This window comes from Scomber scombrus, chromosome 6 (genome assembly GCF_963691925.1).
Source record: "Scomber scombrus chromosome 6, fScoSco1.1, whole genome shotgun sequence".
Classification (NCBI taxonomy): domain Eukaryota; kingdom Metazoa; phylum Chordata; class Actinopteri; order Scombriformes; family Scombridae; genus Scomber; species Scomber scombrus.
Window position 1 is genome coordinate 16,236,420 of NC_084975.1, and position 20,268 is coordinate 16,256,687.

The following is a 20,268-nucleotide window of genomic DNA, read 5'->3' on the forward strand; positions in this document are numbered from 1 at the left end:
GGGCATGACAGTATGGAGCAACAGAGTAGAAAAAAATAGATGGGTTAAAAAAAGATGAGGGGGAGCAGTTTTGGGGGAAAAAATTCCCTTGAGATACTTTTGCATTCCCACAAGATACTTTTGCCTTCCCCTGTGAATATTTTGAATGGAAAAAGGTACTTCCGGCCAAAACCCAAGAGAGATGAAGAAAAGAGCAAACCAGTGCTAATACTTGCCTGGAGTTTCTGTCAAAGTATCATAATTTGTAACATTACATGAATAATTAATGCTACATTTAAGTTATTTAGTTAACATAATGTTACAGCTAGGTATCTTTACTCTATCCGCTGCTCGCTCATCATTACTCTTTTATAAGTCCTTGTTTATTTTATAAGCAACTTTTGGGGGCTTACTTTGCAATACTAACTTGCTTACATTTGCATGCTAACATTTGTGTGTGTCATTAGCTTTAATATTACTTAAGCCCCCTTTTTATACAGCCTGGTTAAGGCAGACATGTTGTGCCATTTTTCTGAGCTTAAGATGACATAACGTTTATTCTAGAAGATGAACCATGGAGGAGGATCTTCAAACCTTTCTATGGTCTAGAGAAGTCTCAGAAGAGGACATAAGCCATATGAAAATGGACAAGGTGATGTTGTTCATGGTTCATTTCATAGATAGCATTATAAACATAGGCGTGATTTAATAAAGAGAAGAATTTCCCTACAACTAAATCAGACATTGTTTCAGTCAGTGGTCATTTAACTCTGTCACATATCCACTGGATGAGAAATAGAGTTTCTATTGATGTTTATTCACCTGCTCTCCTGCCCGCCTTACATGCAGTTGTGTAAGTGGCTGTGGCTTGAATTAGCTGTTAGTAGATGAGTCTAACACAACACACCAGTATTTTGTTAGTGCCTCATGGTGCTAGAAGGCTATCAAATTATGTTAGTTGCTATTATTAAAATCATTATGTCAGTTTTGGAAAAAGAGGAAATAAGATTAGATACACACAGAAACCAAGTTACATATATCAACACACACATATACACACACACATTGGGCCACCTGTGTCCTGTAGAGTTTTAGCTGGCTGAGGTATTACTCTAAGTAATGTTGTAGACTGGCTCATTAGTCACTGCAGAGAGCCCTTCACCTCAGGAGAAGAGAGGCACCGAGGCACACATACTGTAGACACACACACACACACACACACACACAACACACACACACACACACACACACACACACACACACACACACACACACACACACACACACTCACCTCATGCAGATTGTTCAAACAAGAGCCAACAGCTGCAGCAGACATGTGGCCTCGGGTTGTAAGAGAGAGAGATGTGCAGATAATAACTTGACGTGTAAGCGTGAGTGCGTGTCTGTCCTGTGTATTTCATCAGTTCGACTTTTGCCTTAACAGTTCTGCAGCATCAATAATTACGTTTTTAATTACAGTGTACACAGACAGCAAGACAAAGAAAGAACAGCCCAGTGATGGAGGAGGGAGGCATGTGTTAAAAATAATTGGATCTAGCCTCAGGCACTTCACACACTTTCACTATGTTGTCAACGGCTAAACTACTATATACAGTAAGTTCATGTATGATTTTACATTTATGTAGGAGTGTGCACAGCACTGTATAGATCCCAATTCAATTAGCCATAATGCTGCTACAGGCGGCTAATTCCTGTGTTTACTTTTGCTGTCAGACACTTAAAATAACAATCTGAGCCTATCACTGACAAAAAAACACTCTGACAGGTGCAATTTGCCCCAAGGATTACATTGCAGCCTGTTTACAGCTGCCGGCCAAAGCAATCACACTCAATACTGGACATATTCCAAAAATGTTTGTCCCCATTAGTCACTTAAACCCAAAATGATGTAAAAATAGGGACCAACTTGAAAAATAATTGACTCTTTCAGGTGATTTTATTATGATTTCACTATTGCCTTTCAGAGAACTTGCTTACTATCAGAACTAAAATGTTATAAAAAATAATCTGTAGAATCTGCACCCTACTGTACCTTTACAGATGTTTCTATTAGAGCAGTATGTCTGCCCGTTGAGCCCCATAAATGAGCACAAGTGGTGGGTGAAATCCTTAATTACAAACCAGTTCACCATCCATAGATCCATGGACCCTATGCCTGCACACCAAGACTCTGAGCTCTATAAGAGTAGTGAATGTTATGGATTTGATTTGGATTGTTAAAGATAAGATAATAATGTGATAACAGATACAGGGATGTGTGCTGTGATGTAACTCCCCCCACCCCCCTCCTTACTCCTGCGACCCTCTGGTGATCAGCTCTCGAGTAACCACGATTGGATGATATGAAAATAGAAACAATCAGCCAAACCTAGTGTCCTGTTGATATCAAGCCCGGGTATACATTGTAAAACCTTTGTTAAAGTGATCTTGCCTAACAGTGTGCAGCCAAGTTCTCATTATTAATGCATGCTACACTTTGCCACACACTTATTTATGGAAGCATCTGTAGACACACACTTGTTTCACACACCTGTGGCTAGGTAAACTGCTGCCTTTCAAAGGTCATCTATCATGTAGAGTTAGAGATCAGAGACGGGGAGACAGATGAGAAGACAGAAAGGTAAAGCGAGGATGAAAGTTTAAAAAAGGAGTTGACAACTAACTGAAAGTGGCTCAAGTGCCTTGGGCAATCTCCAATTATACTGACATTGAGAGTCACTCCCAACCTTATATCAAAGGCGTTGAACAAGAAAGGAACTCCCAGCTGCAATAAAGATCCCCTTCCTTTTTTCCTGTCTGATAAACTTTACAGCCAAGTTTAACTTAGAAGACGTGTCAGCAAAATTCACCTCAAAGCACAACATCTATTGAGACAGTGTACTTATATGAAGTTCTGATTTGAGTTAGCTGGTGTTTGATGGCATTTTGCTTTGTTGTTTACCTGAAATAACTGTACATAAGAAACCAAGAGCTTAAATCATTATTTTATTCTCGTAGCTGTTCTTACTGTACCATCCTGACAGGCCATCTTTATTTGCTCGGTCTATCTGTCCATCAATCCATGCATCAATCATATTCATGCATTTGCTCATCTTTCCCATCATCCATTCATCTATTTATCTTCTCATCCACACATCTTAGGATAGAGAATCCAATATCAGTGTGCCTTGAGGTTACTCGTAGGAGAGGATGAGACACAAAGACGCAATAGAGAATGAGAAGTGATCGATGTCCGGAGGCTGGATGGATTGTCAGTATCGGGCTGTCGTGACCCCCCACAATTCACACACACACACACACACACACACACACACACACACACACACACACACACACACACACACACACACACACACACACACACACACATGAATTCACCTCAACCTTCTAACCACCTCTCTCTCTCTCTATCACTTGGATAATGTACTGAAGCCAATTTTCTTCTTGCTGCTTACGCATCTTAATGCACCAGTACTTGGAAAAATGATAAGAACACCAGCATGTTTACTTAACAGCAACAAGGCAGACGCTTGGCAGGAGATATGTTTATGAACACTCATAAATACTCCCTCTCCATTACTAATAAGACAACAATGGTGATGCCTTATAAAGGCAGGGTAAAGGGTGCTATGAACTCCCTCTGTATGTATAAAAACAGTTCAAACTCTTGATATATACATCTCTGACCTAGTTCTGAGTTTAAAAAGGGGGTATACAGAGGGGTAGAAAGAGAGAAACTCCCTAGGGTCAATGCTCTCATTAACACATTGAATCCTGCAGAAAGATATCAGTCCCTACTTTCTGCTCTTTTGTACACAAGTATGTATGTAAGTATGTAGATCTATCCTATACAGATCACCATAACACTGGAGTATTAGTGTACTGAACAACCACAACTCTGCAAATACACACAATTCAGTTAATGGCTTATATTAACAAGGGAGCAGTGCAGCCTGTAAACCCCCTTATTCTGAACATAATATGTTTGTTTATAACAAAGGAAGCCTTTTGGAGGAGGACTAGAGATCCTGTCGCCAGAGGATTATAAAAATGTTTTGAATGTAACATGCACCATTTAAAGCATAATAGCACCTGGAAAAGTACAACATCCACAACAACTACACTTGGTAAACCAGTGTACAACCAGACAAATGATTAAAAGGTAAATAAATGGACGGAAAGCAGTATAACTGTAATAAGATTTTACTGTTATACTATTATCTGGCCATTTACTGTTTACAATAGGTTTATTATGAATATATATTATATGAATACTTTTTATATGAGCTTTTATAGTTTGATTTGGGATATAGGGAGATTTATAAAAATATTTTTTCTCATTCTTATTAAGAACTTAATAAAAATGTATCACATATCCAACAGGTATTCAACTCAACATCATACATCTGAATGTAGTAATGACTGTTCCAAATTGGATGGTACATTTGGGTATGAAATGTATATATTTGGAAAAAAAGAAAATTTAAATATTGATCTAAAAAAGTATTTAATCTGAATGCTTTCCCTAGATCACAACATGTCTCTCATTTGATCATCTCACCAACACAAAACTATTAAAGGTCTTAGACTCTCAGCTGTCAGATTCAGTGTTGTGGGTTCAGTCTTGATCTGTCCCTTTCAGAAGTCAAACTGCCAAGAACAACAGGCATATTTTCCAGTGGAAAGTTGGTACATTTAAACCTCTTTTTACCCTTTTTTCAATCTGTCCAGGAGCCTCATGGTTGGAATGCTTAACAATAACATCATTCAAGGCAAAATCAAATTACTGTTGGCTGTCAACCAAAATTCATGTATAATCCAAATGCACTAAACTTGTTCTTTTTCAATAAAAAGTTACTATAGTAAATTATATCATCACTATGTGTGTTTAGATTAACATTAGAGTTGGTGCATCTACTAAATTTGTCAAATTAAATGTCCCAAATGTCAACATGTCACGAATACCTACAATAATTAAATTAAACACAATAAACATACACACACATACAATTGGAATATTTTATATATACACTCAAATCTACTATGTCTGAGTAGGAACCAGATGGAAAACATTTCTCTGTTGTAGTCCTTGTTAGTAAAAGATTTAGTCCTGTACAGCTTTAAAACCTACATAAAGTTACAAACTGACAGTTGGTTCCTCTGAGTATGGCGAGTCTTACCTCCAAGGCAGCAGACCTCTTCCGCAGCAGCTGTTCAATGTTCCTGGCTGCTCTGGCCACCAGCTCCTCTGCGTCATTTTGCTCCACAGTGTACCGCTGTTGGTTTCTCAGAAAAATCTAGACAGAGAGAGTAATGGTGGCACACAATCACGCATATAATTGATGATTTAATCCTGATGTGTCAGACATTCATTTGTTTTTAGTTCACTCAAAAGCAGAATTCTGCTTGAGAAGAATTAATAGACACTAGACACTCAACTATTAATCTAAATTTTATTGAAATCACAATATTGCCTACTGCAATTATCAAATCACAGGAGGCACAGTATTTGTTAAAGACAAAATGTTTGTCAAAATACCATTTTAAATTAAATATTTTCATGCTTCAGAGATATCCTTGGCACTTCGTGCTCTACAGACATAAGAAAACATATTTTTAGTATTTATTTTAGTATTTCTTGTTTGTTATGCACTTTATTAATATATGCATCTTTATCAATGTGGAAGTATGTCACAGAAAAGGCACTTTGAAGTTGTCTAATACCTAAAACCACACTGTTATTGTCGCATTTATTTTCTTTTTAAGGAAAGCTATACTTTTAAAGTAGAAATTGTGTTACTTCAGGCTAATTGCACTTATTTTTGATTCCCAATCAAGATACACTGGTAAAAATGGCTTTACATTGTTAATATGGACTTAAAAATGGTTGTGAAATTCAAAATAATAGAATTTAAACATGCAATAAAAAATTTGATAAATCATGATTATCTATTGTTAATCGTGCCTTAATAGGCACAATAAATAAAAGATAGTACAGCTTTCTTGATGTCAGGTAGGGGATCCACCCCTGTTTATGTTCTTTTTTTGTGCAAGTGTATGAGGTTTTTGGGTGTGTATACCTGATTGAGACTCTTCCAAGCTGTGGCTGTATCTGCCAGGGTGACAAGCTCTTTCTGCATCTGATCAACCCATTCTTTAATCCTATGGGACAAAGCAGTACACACAACCAAACTTGTAACTCAGATGTAACCAGTTGAGAAGAGACATCACAGGCATTTCACAGTGCAATTAAACTGTCAATCAAGGGATATTACATCTATCATCTAACAAGGCCATCCAGTCACACAGCGTCAAAAACAAACAAGACCAAAGGGAATCACTCTGATAGGTCAGGCAAAATGTCAGCCAATCAAACTCGAATCACCGGGAACAAATACAATGTCATCTAATCAAACACGTGTCACTGGGTGTCAACCAATACGATTACTTTCTGAGAGTTCAAACATGAAGTCAGTCAACCAATCAGATAAGTGTCAGCTAGTGTTGTGACTAGTGACTGTGATGTGAGTGGGCAAGCAAGGGGTGGGAGGTGGCCAGGACTGATGTGCTTTTCTGTATATCAAAGAGCTCCAGGGACATCAAGTCTAGCCTGCTGGTGCCACACAATGGATTACACATTTTTCCAATCCTCCTTAAGTCCTATTGTCTTATCTCAATCATACTGACATCACTCCATACCTCCTGAACACAGTAGAAAGCATAAATATAGGCTAGAGGAGAATGGCAAAGACCGGCATTATGCATTGAGTGACACAGTGACTTGTTAGAATAATCAGACTCATCTAGAGGCGCACCTGGTATGAGAGGCTTGCCAGATACTTCTGTGCATGTGGATGCATTAATTCACCTTATATACTGCCATGCATGCACACATACAGATACACACACACATACACACACCCTGAGACAGTGCCATTAATATTGTATGAGATTGATAACAGGTTGGCATTGGATACAGATGCTCTCATTGTCATGCATTCACACTAACACAAACCTAGCTGTGATTCTCCCTAACGGCAAATATATACTTGGATATACACGCTGGAATAAATATAGAAAAACAGATATGCACACCCACAAAATAACCCCAAAAAATCTTCATTGCAGGAGTGTAATGAGTGTCATGCAAGTTACAGTATGTGTGCAAAACATCTACCCTAGCGCTCAATACAGCAGAGAGAGGAGGTAAGATACAAACAAGGAGAGAAAGGTACAGAAGATCAAGAAGCAAGAAAAAAAATAGGAAAGATGCAGCAGGGACACAAAATCCACAGTGTATACAGAAAATTCAGAGCAAGTATTCAAGGGGAGAAAGATTAGAAACTTTCCAACAGAGGGAATACCAGAAGGACAGCACAGTGAAAAATTGTTTAGGAAAAGATGGTAGGTGGAGGTATTAGAGCAGGGTCAGCCATAATTCAGCTGCTATCCCTTAATTCCCAAAGCCAGATGGTTTAGGGGTGGTGGACAGCACTGCAGACTGAGGCTTGGTGGAGCCTTATGGCTACGTGAAGGAAAACTAACATAGATTTCCAGCGACTGCACTGTATGTTGCAGGGATTTAGAACCACCAAATGGCTCCACTCATCTTTCAGCTGCCAATAGATGAAAAGGAACCAGTGGTGTTGGAAGACCATGACCTGGCAAGCAGGTGACTGGCAACTGTATGAGCAGCATGAGATTTGTTTTTAATTTGGTTTTGTCTGGCAGATTTCTCGATTTTCACTGTTGCTAATAAACTTTGAGAATTAAAAAAAACTCCTATTAACAACATTTCAGCTGATATTAATTTCATCACGTTAATACATAAAACGAATAACATTTTTCATTGAATCAAGATTTTGGGGCGTGGCACTAATGTCTGCCAAATTCTATGGCAATGCATCCAACAGCTGTCAAGAAATTTCAATCAAAACTACATTGTGGTTATAAATAAAGAGCTGGGAGACAAAAATCTGCCCCAATCCATCCAATAGTTGTTGAGTTTTTAGTTTATTGATTGTAGTCCACTTTTTTTTGACGATTAAGTAATTGAAGTAATTGTTGCAGCTATACTATACATTTTCTTTGTGATACTTATCGTGTACCATTAACCTGATCTTTTGTCTGTATAATATAGTATAGGGACATATTTTGAATGATTTTAAATATATATTAATATCATGTTTTACTCACCACAACAGTGCATGATGTGTTTAGAGACTACTACACAATATAAATCAGTTACAGCAGTTTTCTCTTCATATTGTTCCTAAAGCAAGAGGCGGTATACAACCAAGATAAAACTGTTAAGGGAAGGGACACAACTGGAATGATGCCACACCATCTTTTCTTTTTTCTGCTTACTGGTATATTATAGTCATCTCTCATACCTTTCCTTTCTTTTCGTCTTCTCTCATCTCTTTCACTCTCTTTTCTTCTCGTATATTTTTTTCTCCTCTGTCCCACACTTGCTCATCCCCAAATCTACTAACAGAAAACTGATTGTAAGGTATTTTAGTGGACCTTGGACCCCTAAGCTCGCAAAGCCTGAAGCATTGACAAGTCAATTTTGAGTTAGAGTTTATGTGTATGTGTGTGTGGGGGTGTGTGTGTTTATATTTGTGCTTCCAGGGACTTGACATTCAGAGTGCCATCTATCCAGAGTTAGCTTCTGTGAAATCTACTGCTACCAGTGTAAATCTCTACAACAAAAAGTCTCAGGTGCTGACAAACAGACAAGACACTGCTGCGGTGCAGAATGTGTTCATCTGCACGTCTAGTATGACGACATGTACTTTTTGCAATGCACTTTTCCCCCTGAGTCTATTTAGGATATATTGTTAATAAGTGTGTCTAATCAGGAGGATGGTTCAGCCCAATTCTTCCATGGTCCTTAATTCCTGATGTGTTTGTGTGTTTGTTCTGTCTGTGTGTGTCTGTGTGTGCAATATGCAGACAAAGAAGTTTTGTCATCCAAGTGCTCACTTGACTCATTAGATACAGTAAAGGGCCATAAAATACAGTTATGCCACTACTCTCCGAAGCCTTAAGTCTGTTGCTTTATATGAATATTCGTAGTCAAATCCTCTTGTTAAATAAGCATTAAAGGATCAGATGTATTAAACATAGGCATGGAAAATGTCTGCACATTAATTCCTCATCCTTAAATCATCCATTTTGAACCATCTCTTGAGGTCCCTACCAAGTTTAATGGTGAGGCTCCTTAAATGCCATGAGGTGAGACCTGCTCACCTCCTGCAATCCAGACCAATATGTCTCATTCTAGCTGTTTACATGCAAAAACAAGTTAGGTAAAGTACAGGGATGCTTATCTGCTATCATATGTTATCAATGGCTAAAATAATAAGCCTATTAAGAGATGCCTAAACAGTGATAAATTAGTTATTGCTGAGCTGAGGTGGCATTTGTTCTGCTCTGGATGCTGGGCTTTGATTACTGAAGCCTCTGGTACAACACTGGGTTAATTAAACACACACACACACACACACACACACACACACACACACACACACACACACACACACACACACACAAAGGCAACTGGGTCAGACACTGCCCTACATTGTTTTTCAGACACAGGAAGAGCAAATGGGAGCAAAACAGAAAGAGAGGCGTGGAGAGACAATACAAGAAAGAGAGAGACAGATGTTGTGATGCCATCACTTTGGAACTAGAGAGAGTAATGAGCTGGCCCATAGTGTATGTAATTACTCATTACAGAGGCAAAGACAGAAGCAGTCCAGTCCAGGATGAGGCTTGGAAGCACCAACAGTAATGCGCAGAAACAACCAGTGATGCTCTGCTCACACTCTGTAGCCTATACACTAACACCCAAGTGGCTAATTCAGTCTTTCTTTGGCCTGGCCCAAATATTAAATAGTGATTTTATATGAATTGGAGGGCTTTTGGATCAAGGTCTGGCCAACCCTGCATCCTCAATCTGTCTTAAAACAATAATCATAATATTGTATAGGCTTGCTGATGATCTGTAGTGAAAATATAGTTGATTAATGAATGATTAATGATGCAACTGCAGAAATGTCTGAAATTTTCCTGCCACAGCCAAATATGATTATTCGAGTTCAAAAGAAAAATCCACATGATATGGCGCTTTACTTTTAAGAAAGGGTTTGTCCCATCCTTTTTTTATTTTCTATTTGAAATGTTGTTCTAGACATCTAAGGTAGTGGAAAGTGTTTCATCTCCAGAATAGGTACAGCAACAACAGAGCTATATGATGGTGATAAAGACAAACAAAAGCAGCTTAATTCAGTTTTCAATATTACCATTAATCATTTTAATCTCTTTTGGCTCATTTTGTCCATGTTCAAACACTCCATTGTATCTCATCATCACGGACACTCAAAATGAGTCCAAACACCTTTTCAGCACACGCACATTACTGCCATGATTAAGTTTATTCTGTTATTGTTGATGAATATGTTGTGTCTCTGAGGGTTAAAAATCAGATATTGCATTGACTTCTAGAATTGAAGTGGTTTATTGCATGGAACCCAAGAAATCCATTGTACATCTCATACACATATCAGATGTCATCATCCAGAACACAGATATTTCGTGTTTTTATGACATTGTAAGGTTTTTGCACACAATGGTCTGTCTTTCACACAACCGTCTCTCCCTTCTCGCTCCACAGAGACTGACATCCAGCCTGCCAAGAGTCAGGCTGGCTTCCTATTTCCTAGCGCCTGCACCCAAAATGACTTTACACGAACCATTCTGTTTTTAACACTACCAAAAATGACCTCACAATACTATAGATACTGTCTAGCTTAAAACATAACATGTAATGAGTTACTTATATTGATATTCACTGCTTGTTAGTCACGTTATTCTCAACAATAATAAGTTCAGGAATGTTTTTTAGATGAGATGTTTGGGTTTTTTTTGGGTGGGGGTGTGTGTGTGTGTGTGACGGGACTGCAACAGTGATGAGAAAAAAGATGTTTGAGAGGACCATCTGTTAGATGATCCAGACTGTAGATTTTCCTCTGCTGTGAATTCAAAAGAACAGCCTACCGTAACATGCCCTACTCCTATTAGAAATTGAATTCAGCAACCTCAAAACAAAGAAAAAGAAAAGAGGCCAATCGAAATATAAAGATGGTGATACTGAATGGTCACCATCACCACAGAAAACTTAAAACAGCTTCCAGTATAAAATGTAATGAGGTTTTCTAGCCCTTTAATCCAAAATCAGTATTTAACGTCCTCATGCTACAATCTGTGGAGAAAATGACACAAAATCAATGTGGAAAGGAGGTGCAGTCAAATGTCACAAACTGATTCCTTCATTGTACATTCGATATACCTTGTGAATTTTACTTGAATTATTTTTTTATTCACTCTTTCAGAAATTCACCTTAACCTTCCAACAGACTTAGCACAATGGGCTTTTGTTGAGTAGCTTAAGCTGCATACATGCAGGTATTTTAGCTGTTGATAAGGTGTGTATTTCAAAGGGCAGCCAAAAAAAAAGTTTTCTGCTGTGGCAATGAGATCTTCAGTGGCCACTCTTTGGTTGACTACAGGGTTCAAATACCAGCAGGATAACTAAGTTCTGTCAGTGCTTAGAATTGTATTGCTTTATACTGAGAAGCATTTTTAATATTTAGTCTTCCCTCAGTAATATAACTGGTGTGGACAAAATATTAGAAATGTCTCACAAATGCCAACATTCTGGTCTTGATGACCAGACTTTTAATTAAAGTAAAAAATAAAGTAATTCATTAATGTAATTAAATAAACGTGAAAATAGTGTTACAGGTTAAATAATGTTAGGCTAAAGTGTTAAAATGTGACAGTATGCAGACCTAACTGAACAACCAAATTTGTATTTTCACCATTTATACTCTTTGGTCTTCATTGTAATCTCAAGATCTCAAGAAACATACTGGTTAAATGAATGAATATAATAAAAGATCTATTTGTAGTTACTGGTCCTGATATAAAACCTGATACCACTCCCAAATTGACTGACTGATCTTTTAATTCAATTTAAATCTATGTAAATAGGCTATAGTTCAAATTCATATAGCCAAAAACATACTGGTTATATGGAGGAAATACAGATTTATAGAGCTATGATTATTATGATTAGCTATTACTATATTAGATAGCAAATTATGTCCCAAGAAGGGAAATAATACTATCAAATCAGATTAACTCTTTACCCCCTTTCAAGGGCCAACTTTTGTCATTTTACATACAGGAATAGGTCCAGGAGAAACCACTGTAACTACAACTTGTCACGGCACCCTGTGGCTACAGCCATCCAGGCGACAAACTGCTGATTGTGGTGACCAACATTAATCACCACCTGGAGACGAGAAGCCACAGAAAAGCTGAAATATTGTCTTCCGCCAAACGTATTTTCCTTAAAATGACCACCGGTGCATGAATGAAACGACCAGCCCACCCCACTCTCACACTTCCAAGCATGCACGTAATTGTAGACCACACACACACACACACACACACACACACACACACACACACACACACACACACACACACACACACACATTAAATGGGTAACTGTTTACAAATTACTATCTCTAAAAGACGGGCACTTGAAACAAACAGAGAACATTTAGTATTTAGTGCTCGAAATAGGATTAGAGGGGATATACTTACATGAGCTGTGTTGGAAACTGCGATGCCAAAGACCGGTCCTGCCATAGCAGGGCTAGAAACACCCAGGCTCGTACCCTGCAGGTATCCATTGTAAAAGGGGGGAAATTCCCCGACGTACGTCAACACCAAATGTGCTCCGCTCCCCTTTGCTGCCGACTGTGAATGGGAGCGGTTTGCGAAACCAGTGTGAGTGGCAGTCTGTCGCTCCCTTACAGATTAACGAACCCTGACACCTCTAATCTGATCATCCAGCCATTCAGCGCTCTAACAGGTACTGGAGCTGGATATTTCAGTCTCTCTCTCTCTCTCTCTCTCTCTCTCTCTCTCTCTCTCTCTCTCTCTCAACCCCCCTCCTGTTCAATCTAGTGTGGACAAAAATCACACATTCTCCTCAAATATTGTCACTGGGACTACAGTGTGATAATTGTTAGTGACTTTACAGGTTTATTATCTAATATTGGTGGTGGTACAAAATACCTGTTATATATTTAGAAAGGAATTGTGATATTTGTGATCACTGTTTCTTTTAGCTGTACATATTTGGAGCAACAATCATTTCCCTATAAAGAAACACCTGCCAAAAGGAGGGTCTGACAACAGGTACCACACACACACAAGTGCATGCACACTGAATACAGATGCAGGTCCAGCTCTTTAACATGCCCTACAACCTTTTAATGCCTACAACCTGCAGGGATGGGAGAATTTACTGGCTTTGATAGCACCATCTTTGCCAGTGACTATCAATCATCCTGCATGGTTGCATGAGTGGCAGCAAGCAGAGAAACTACCCCACATGGGAATCACTGCTAGAGTGACAGATCTATTGATTTCACACATACAGTATAAAATCTTATGAGCAAAGTACAGCGAAAGCCCAATAAATCTCAGTGCCATCATTCATGTACCTGTTTTATAAGATTGTATTTGCAGCTATCTGCTGTGCATCCTAACATATACACTTTTGAATCACAGTCTGATATCAAATCACATAGTTTTTGTCATCATCTTTAAATGAAAAGAGAGTCAACATTTTGATTGAATAATTGAATAACAAGCGAGGACGCACACCTATTGTGTTTGTGTGTGCGTAATTCAGGCCTGGAGGGAGGGCAGGGCAACATAAACAGGATGCTTGGGGATTTGGTTACCAATCGTTGCTTGGCAACCACACACCATCTCTCGTGTCCTCTCACGCTCTCCTCCTCCCTTTCCCCCCCTTTTCTCTTTGTCTCTCCAATCTCCACCTCGCCCAAAGCTCTAACTGTACTGCACCGTTGCTTGCCCCCTCCCTCAATTCCTTTTCTATTCACATCCATTCATTCCCTTTCATCGCCTTCTGTAAATTCTCTCTCATTATCTTTCTCACACTAATTTCCCCCAAAAGAAGACAATGTATCAGTCCTGCTGGGAAGGGATGGAGAAAAGTAAGTGAATGGTAATAACTGGAGAGGTGGTGTGGAGTGGAGGAGTAAAATAGCAAGGAGCAGAGTGGAGAGGATGAAGAGATGGAGGCTTCCTCTGAAGACATCTCCATTCAGTACTTTAAAAAATAAATAATTGGGAACATCTCACATGCACAACATCCCAAAAAAGGAAGAGGTGTCAGACTAATACCTGCGCAGCTACACTCCAACAGCACCTCTCTTCACAGAGCCAAGGAAATACAGATTAATAAAAGTCCAGACTAAAACGTGATGACATATCAGACAGACATGAACTTTGTTAACATTTTATCAATGAGAAATGGGAATTCACTACCCAATATGCTTGTGAAGATAATAGGCCCAAAGAGCATGACCACACAATACCTTTTATATATTGATCAGGCTAATATTGACCTCAGTAGAGAGAACCGCTTTTGACATCTTTGGTTTCATTTATCTTAATGTAATAATGAGTAAAAGCCCCATTGGTCACAGATCAGTTATATTGTCCTGTAACATTAGAAATTATTTGAGAGAAGATAGTGCCATCTGGAGGCAATGCTTTTTAATCACAAGAACAGATAGTTATACTGTACTAATAGTTAATCTAAACCAATAACCACATTAGACAGTATCTAAGATGAATATGAGGAAATCTAGTTCAGAGCAGTCCATTATTTCAGACCCAGTGTCTATCCAGTAAGATATATGATATATGGCATCAAATGTGGGTTTCATGAAGAACAAATGTAAATACCAGTCAGCCCAGGAATATCAGTCATTATCCCCAGCTTCTAAATCGCTTGTACCTGTCAAAAGCCTCATTGATGAGTCAGAGTCATCAAAGATATAAATACCTTTGAATGATTCCATTAGTTGCTTGGCAAACAACTTTTCAATTTCGGAAACAAAGGTTAACTTAGACGTTGCCGTACACAGTAAATTTTCTAGTGTCAAATATGCAGTGACAAAGTATTTTAACTCTTCCGGAGTTCTTCTAACAATGAGCAGAGTACAATTGAATGGGATAGCTTCCAGTGTTGGTGAAAATAATCAGAGTTAACAGAGGTGTTACACTGTCAGTGTCAAATATTCGTTGTTAAAGAAAATTGACTCTCTCAGAGTCATTTTAACATCAATCAGAGTAAAGATGCCCGCCTTTTCAAGAAAATCACTCTGGGAATCCCCGCGCATCAACCTCTCCGGTCAGATTCAGAAGTTCAACGGACACATTGCAATCTTCCTCCATCGAAAGATAGTGGTACGTTTTCAAATATTACTCATTAGTCCGTTCTTTTTATTTAAGCAGGGGCGGTGGGTTAGTTATAAACGTAGCCGTCGTTTACCATACCGGTCAATGTTGGGCATGTGTCCAAATACCGAATTTCAAATCGCTAATGTGATATTGTATCGTCGGCTAGCTTAAATGTACCAACCACATTGAAAAAAAATAATGCTAACCAGCCAATGGCAAACTGGATAGACACGAGGTAACGTTAATGTCAACGGGGAAGGGTTGTTGTGATGTGTTATGTGTAATGGTTGCACATTTATTCTAGTGAAATAACCAAAACTGCACGTGTGTGGAGTTGAATAAAGTAAACAACATTAGTGACTTGGTGCTGGAGATACACGTGCAGGCTAGCTAAACTAGTTGCAAGTCCGGTCACGTTTCCCCTGTTTAGCTAACCCTCCACCTGGCCGTGTGCAGTCGTGGAGCGGTGGGTTATCATTTCCCGTTACGATATGTGTATTTGTTTAGTATATGATTATTAGAGAGTTTAACACATGTCTGGGAATAAGAGGGTAAAACAAAATGCTCTGGTAAAAACCAAAGTAGATCATACAATCATACATGCAGGTTGAAATTAAGAATATATTACAACATTTATCTGTAAAATAACACCAAAGAAAATGAAATCATACACCATAACATTAAAAAAACAAAAGGAAAACAAAGAAACAAGCATAGGTCAAAACCTAGTAAACTAGTATCACCACACATTGGGAATATACTTACTAGTCTGAAAACGTAATAAAGTCACATATAAATAGTCCTTCAGCAAAATTTTCAGTAGCCTTTGGCCTGGCTCAAAATCTCTGCTACTGTCACCACCTGATTTGAGTTAAGTAGGTCTATCTGCAGAATCATAGTACTCTAAGGGCCTGATTTACTAAAGGTTTGCGTGTGTAGAAACGTGTGCAAACTTGACATCACCCGCAAAAAATGTGCAAGCTGATCTACTAACGCAGCGCACTGAGGTTTGCGTCTTTCAACTGTGCAAGATAGTATGCGCTGTCCATTTAGTACGTTTGCCATAATGAATATGTAATATGGGGCGTTTCAACCCCAGTGTGCAAAATACAGGGAGGAGAAAATGCAAATATGTTATTTAGCACGCGCATTGTGACTTACCAAACCTGAAGGTATTATTTCTGACGCTAACTGCGTTTATAAATAATACCTTTGAAGGACAGGTATTAACCGGCTGCGCACTGCGCACAGATGACTTTTGTCACTGTGGAGAGAGGAGATGGAGGCACCATGACAGAATACGCACAGGACGCAGTTTTTCCACCTCTGTTAATAATTTTGGAGTGGAATATTTTTGGTTTTACTAACAGCATTGACTTCGTCACAAATACTCTCCAATATGTCGGTTTTTCTGGTAATATTTGTTTTTGTTATAAGTCAATATATTTGTTAACCTCTTCCACTAGAACCTGATCACATTTCATTTTGCGTTTGAGGGCTTTCTGCTCGTCCAAACTCTCCATAAAGACACGCAAAACCCTCATTTAAATACTGCTGTCTCCAACCCGTTGCACCTGTTTTCATTCACGCAAACGGCATGCGCAATCTATTGCACCATGCACACAATTTAGTACCCACTATTTGGGATCTTAGTAAATCAGGCCCTAAGGGCGTACTATCTTGCACAGTTGTAAGACGCAAAAACCTCAGTGCGCTGCGTTAGTAGATCAGCTTGCACATTTTTTGCGGGTGATGTCAAGTTTGCACACGTTTCTACACACGCAAACCTTGTAAATCAGGCCCTAAGAGTTTGGCAGCCAATAAGCTGGCAACAGAGGTAGTCAATCATTCCCTAAACATAAGCCCTTCATCACCACACACACATACACACAAACACATGCCTAGGATATACAGTATATCATTAATATCAATATTAATGTTGTGTTTATGTTCATATTGTGTATTGTCCAAATATTTGGACAAACTGTACTTTGATGCACTGGCAATATTGTTCTTGAAACTTTCATGCCAATAAAGCCCCTTTTAATTGAACTGAAAAATAAATGCTATGTTACGTCAGGGAACCATGCACCAAAATCATCATTAGCAAATGTAATCACAATCATAAATACATTTACATATTGCCTATTTTACTGCAGTTCTGTGAATTGTTTGTCCAAATGGTGTTGCTAAACCTAGCTGCCCAACACTCGCAGACCTACTCATGCATCAACACTGCCGATTGGTGCAAAATGCATTCTGGGAGACTTGAATGTCCACCTTAAACCAACCAATGGTCTTACTTCATCGCTCAGTCACTCAGTCAGTCAGGGACAGATATGTTTATAGGGCGGGTCCAGCTGTTGTAGTCAAGCCAAAAAGTGTGCCAAAAAGAAAATTACAACTCACTTCTGCACAGTTTCGGTGCCATAACTATTGTGTTTGCATTGAACAATTGTACAAAAAATACCTTAAAAGCAACACGAGTGGTTTGATAGCATGCCTTACTGCAGCATTGACACCTCACAATGCTCTATGAGAACAACTATGATTTCACTTTTAAACAAGAATAACTTTTTTGTTACAGTTTAAAATAAAGCTCTTTCTATCAATTGTTCCTTTTTACTCTTGTGATGAACATGTACATCTTTGAATCAGCTTCCCACATTATACCAATTGGGATGTATGTGCAGATACACTGTAAATATAATTATTATGTAATTTGGTCTGTCATATCCCTCATCACCACTATCACCTGCAGTTGGACTGTTTTCCCCAACTTCTGGGGAAAACAGTCCAATTGCTCAATCCAAGATGTTAGATTGAGCCAACACTGCCTCAGAGTGGCCATGTTATCACATTACAGCTGAATGAACCATCAAATGCATGATGGATATGATGATGGCTGTTGCACAGTACAAATGAAGTCTATGATACTGATGTACCATGTTCGTAATGCTCTTATTAAATAGTAAATGCACTGACTATAAATTAAACAAAAAGAAAAGTGTGTAAGGTAATTTTTTTTTTTTTAGTTAAATCATATAGTGATGGTATGGTTCAAGGATAATTTCACCTAAAAGAGCCACCACCAGATTGGCAGCAAAGCTAGCTCTGGCATTTCTCTATACAGGTCTACTAATACATCTGTGTTTTAAAGTCATTGCATTTTTACAGTTGTTGGCACTTAATTTTTGACTTGTGTATACTCCACGCCAGTGAAAAGACCAAAAATGAAATATGCTTGTCCTTTAGCAGGTTTAATTAATATATGATGATTAAACTTCGTGTTGTGGATGGGTTACTTTTAAAAGCACATCCCCTTACAATAAAACCATAATATGTAGGAATTGAAAATCTATTACTTTGGCACCATCTGGTGGTAGTATCAAGAATCACACAGTGGCAGACAACAGTATGTACTGCTTTGTTGCTTTTCATGCTATGAAAAGTCAAAATGTCTGCTCTTAAGAAGGCCAATTATCACTTAAAAAGCTGTTTGGTCCTTATACAAGAGGGAAAAATCTAGGTTTTACTATTCAAAACAAGACCAAGCTCAAATCTGCATGTGTAATATAGGCTCTTCTTAATATTTATTCTTTAGACTCAGGGGAAACAGCTGATTTTTTACAGCACAATTTGCATAATATCTCAACACATCCTGTGTACAACCACAAAACCATAACATTAGATTCTTTGTTTTTACACAGAGTGAAAAACAAGACAATTTTACAAGCATATTTCTTTACAGTCAGCATACAGATAAATCTATACATATTCTGTCTCTTTTTAAACATAATCTTTAGGCAAAATATACTGACAAACCATCAACAAAACATGCAACATCCAAAACATAAAGTCTCAGACAACTATTGAAGTTGAATAATTTTTTTTCCCCTTTGTGTTGTTTCAGCCGTTTACGAGACGTGGTTGCACAGATAGTCATTGGTTGACAGCACATGTTTTGATTACACAGTCAAATCCCCTTTAATATAGACACGCATTGCTGTACATTTAGAAGTCTTTTGTGATTTTTTCGACACTCACATGCTCATACTTCAGACAATAGAAACATTCAGTCTTTGTAGAAAATAAACACTTTATGTACACGTCAAAGGACTTGAGTCACATTCACACCCCTCAGAACGACGACAAATGGATGATTTCACAATTACAGGCAACACTGATCTGAACAAACAGTATTTAGCTTGAGGGAAGTCTAATGAAACACCAGTGGTTAAACAGTCATAACTGAGCATTTTAAGGGATATGTATTTTTCTTCTTTTTTTACTGTACTTTGTACACAGACTGCTAATTAGACTATGAGCACTATGTAGTAAGGTGATTTCTCCCCAGATTGTGCATTGTGTTTAGGAACCCCAACGTGTCTGCATGTTTTTCTTTTGCCACATAGATACAAAATGCACACCACAATATTTTCTGCCACCACATACACCATGATTCAGTTAATTTCAGTGCAGAAACACAAAACACATAATCTTGCATGTCATGACAGTTAAAATGGGACAAGAAAATAAACAATGTAATAATAAAGTGCACAAGCTCCATGTAGATGTTAACAGCTGTTAACATCAATATATATTAAAATCAGTAAAAAAAAATCAATATATTTGAATATTTTCTTTCAATGATGTACAAATTAAAGTTATTTTTTAATAAGACATATTTTAGACCACGTATATAACATTTAATCCAAAAACAAATACATTTAAACATATCTATGTTGCATAGAATTACCTCAAAAGAACCAATGGATCTGGAATAAAAAAAATCAAGGTTGGCACGGCAAAATCATTTTCAAAGAAATTCTCCATGTTCCCTTCCTATTATATTCTCATTTTTGTGTTTTCCTTCATATTAGGTTAAAGTGACATCTTGTTCTA

The 20,268-nt window shown here is 38.1% G+C and overlaps 1 protein-coding gene across 1 annotated transcript in view; it reads right to left on the reverse strand.

Moving 5' to 3' along the window:
• The window catches only part of LOC133981458 (voltage-dependent calcium channel subunit alpha-2/delta-1), a 56,306-nt gene extending 43,536 nt beyond the window's left edge, over window positions 1–12,770 (reverse strand). Inside the window, exons 1-3 of the mRNA XM_062420151.1 lie at window positions 12,682–12,770; window positions 6,081–6,162; window positions 5,181–5,297 (exon numbers count right to left, since the gene is read on the reverse strand). Of these exons, the coding sequence (XP_062276135.1) occupies window positions 5,181–5,297; window positions 6,081–6,162; window positions 12,682–12,770 (288 nt within the window). The remainder of the gene's footprint in view (window positions 1–5,180; window positions 5,298–6,080; window positions 6,163–12,681) is intronic.
• Window positions 12,771–20,268: the final 7,498 nt, after the last annotated feature.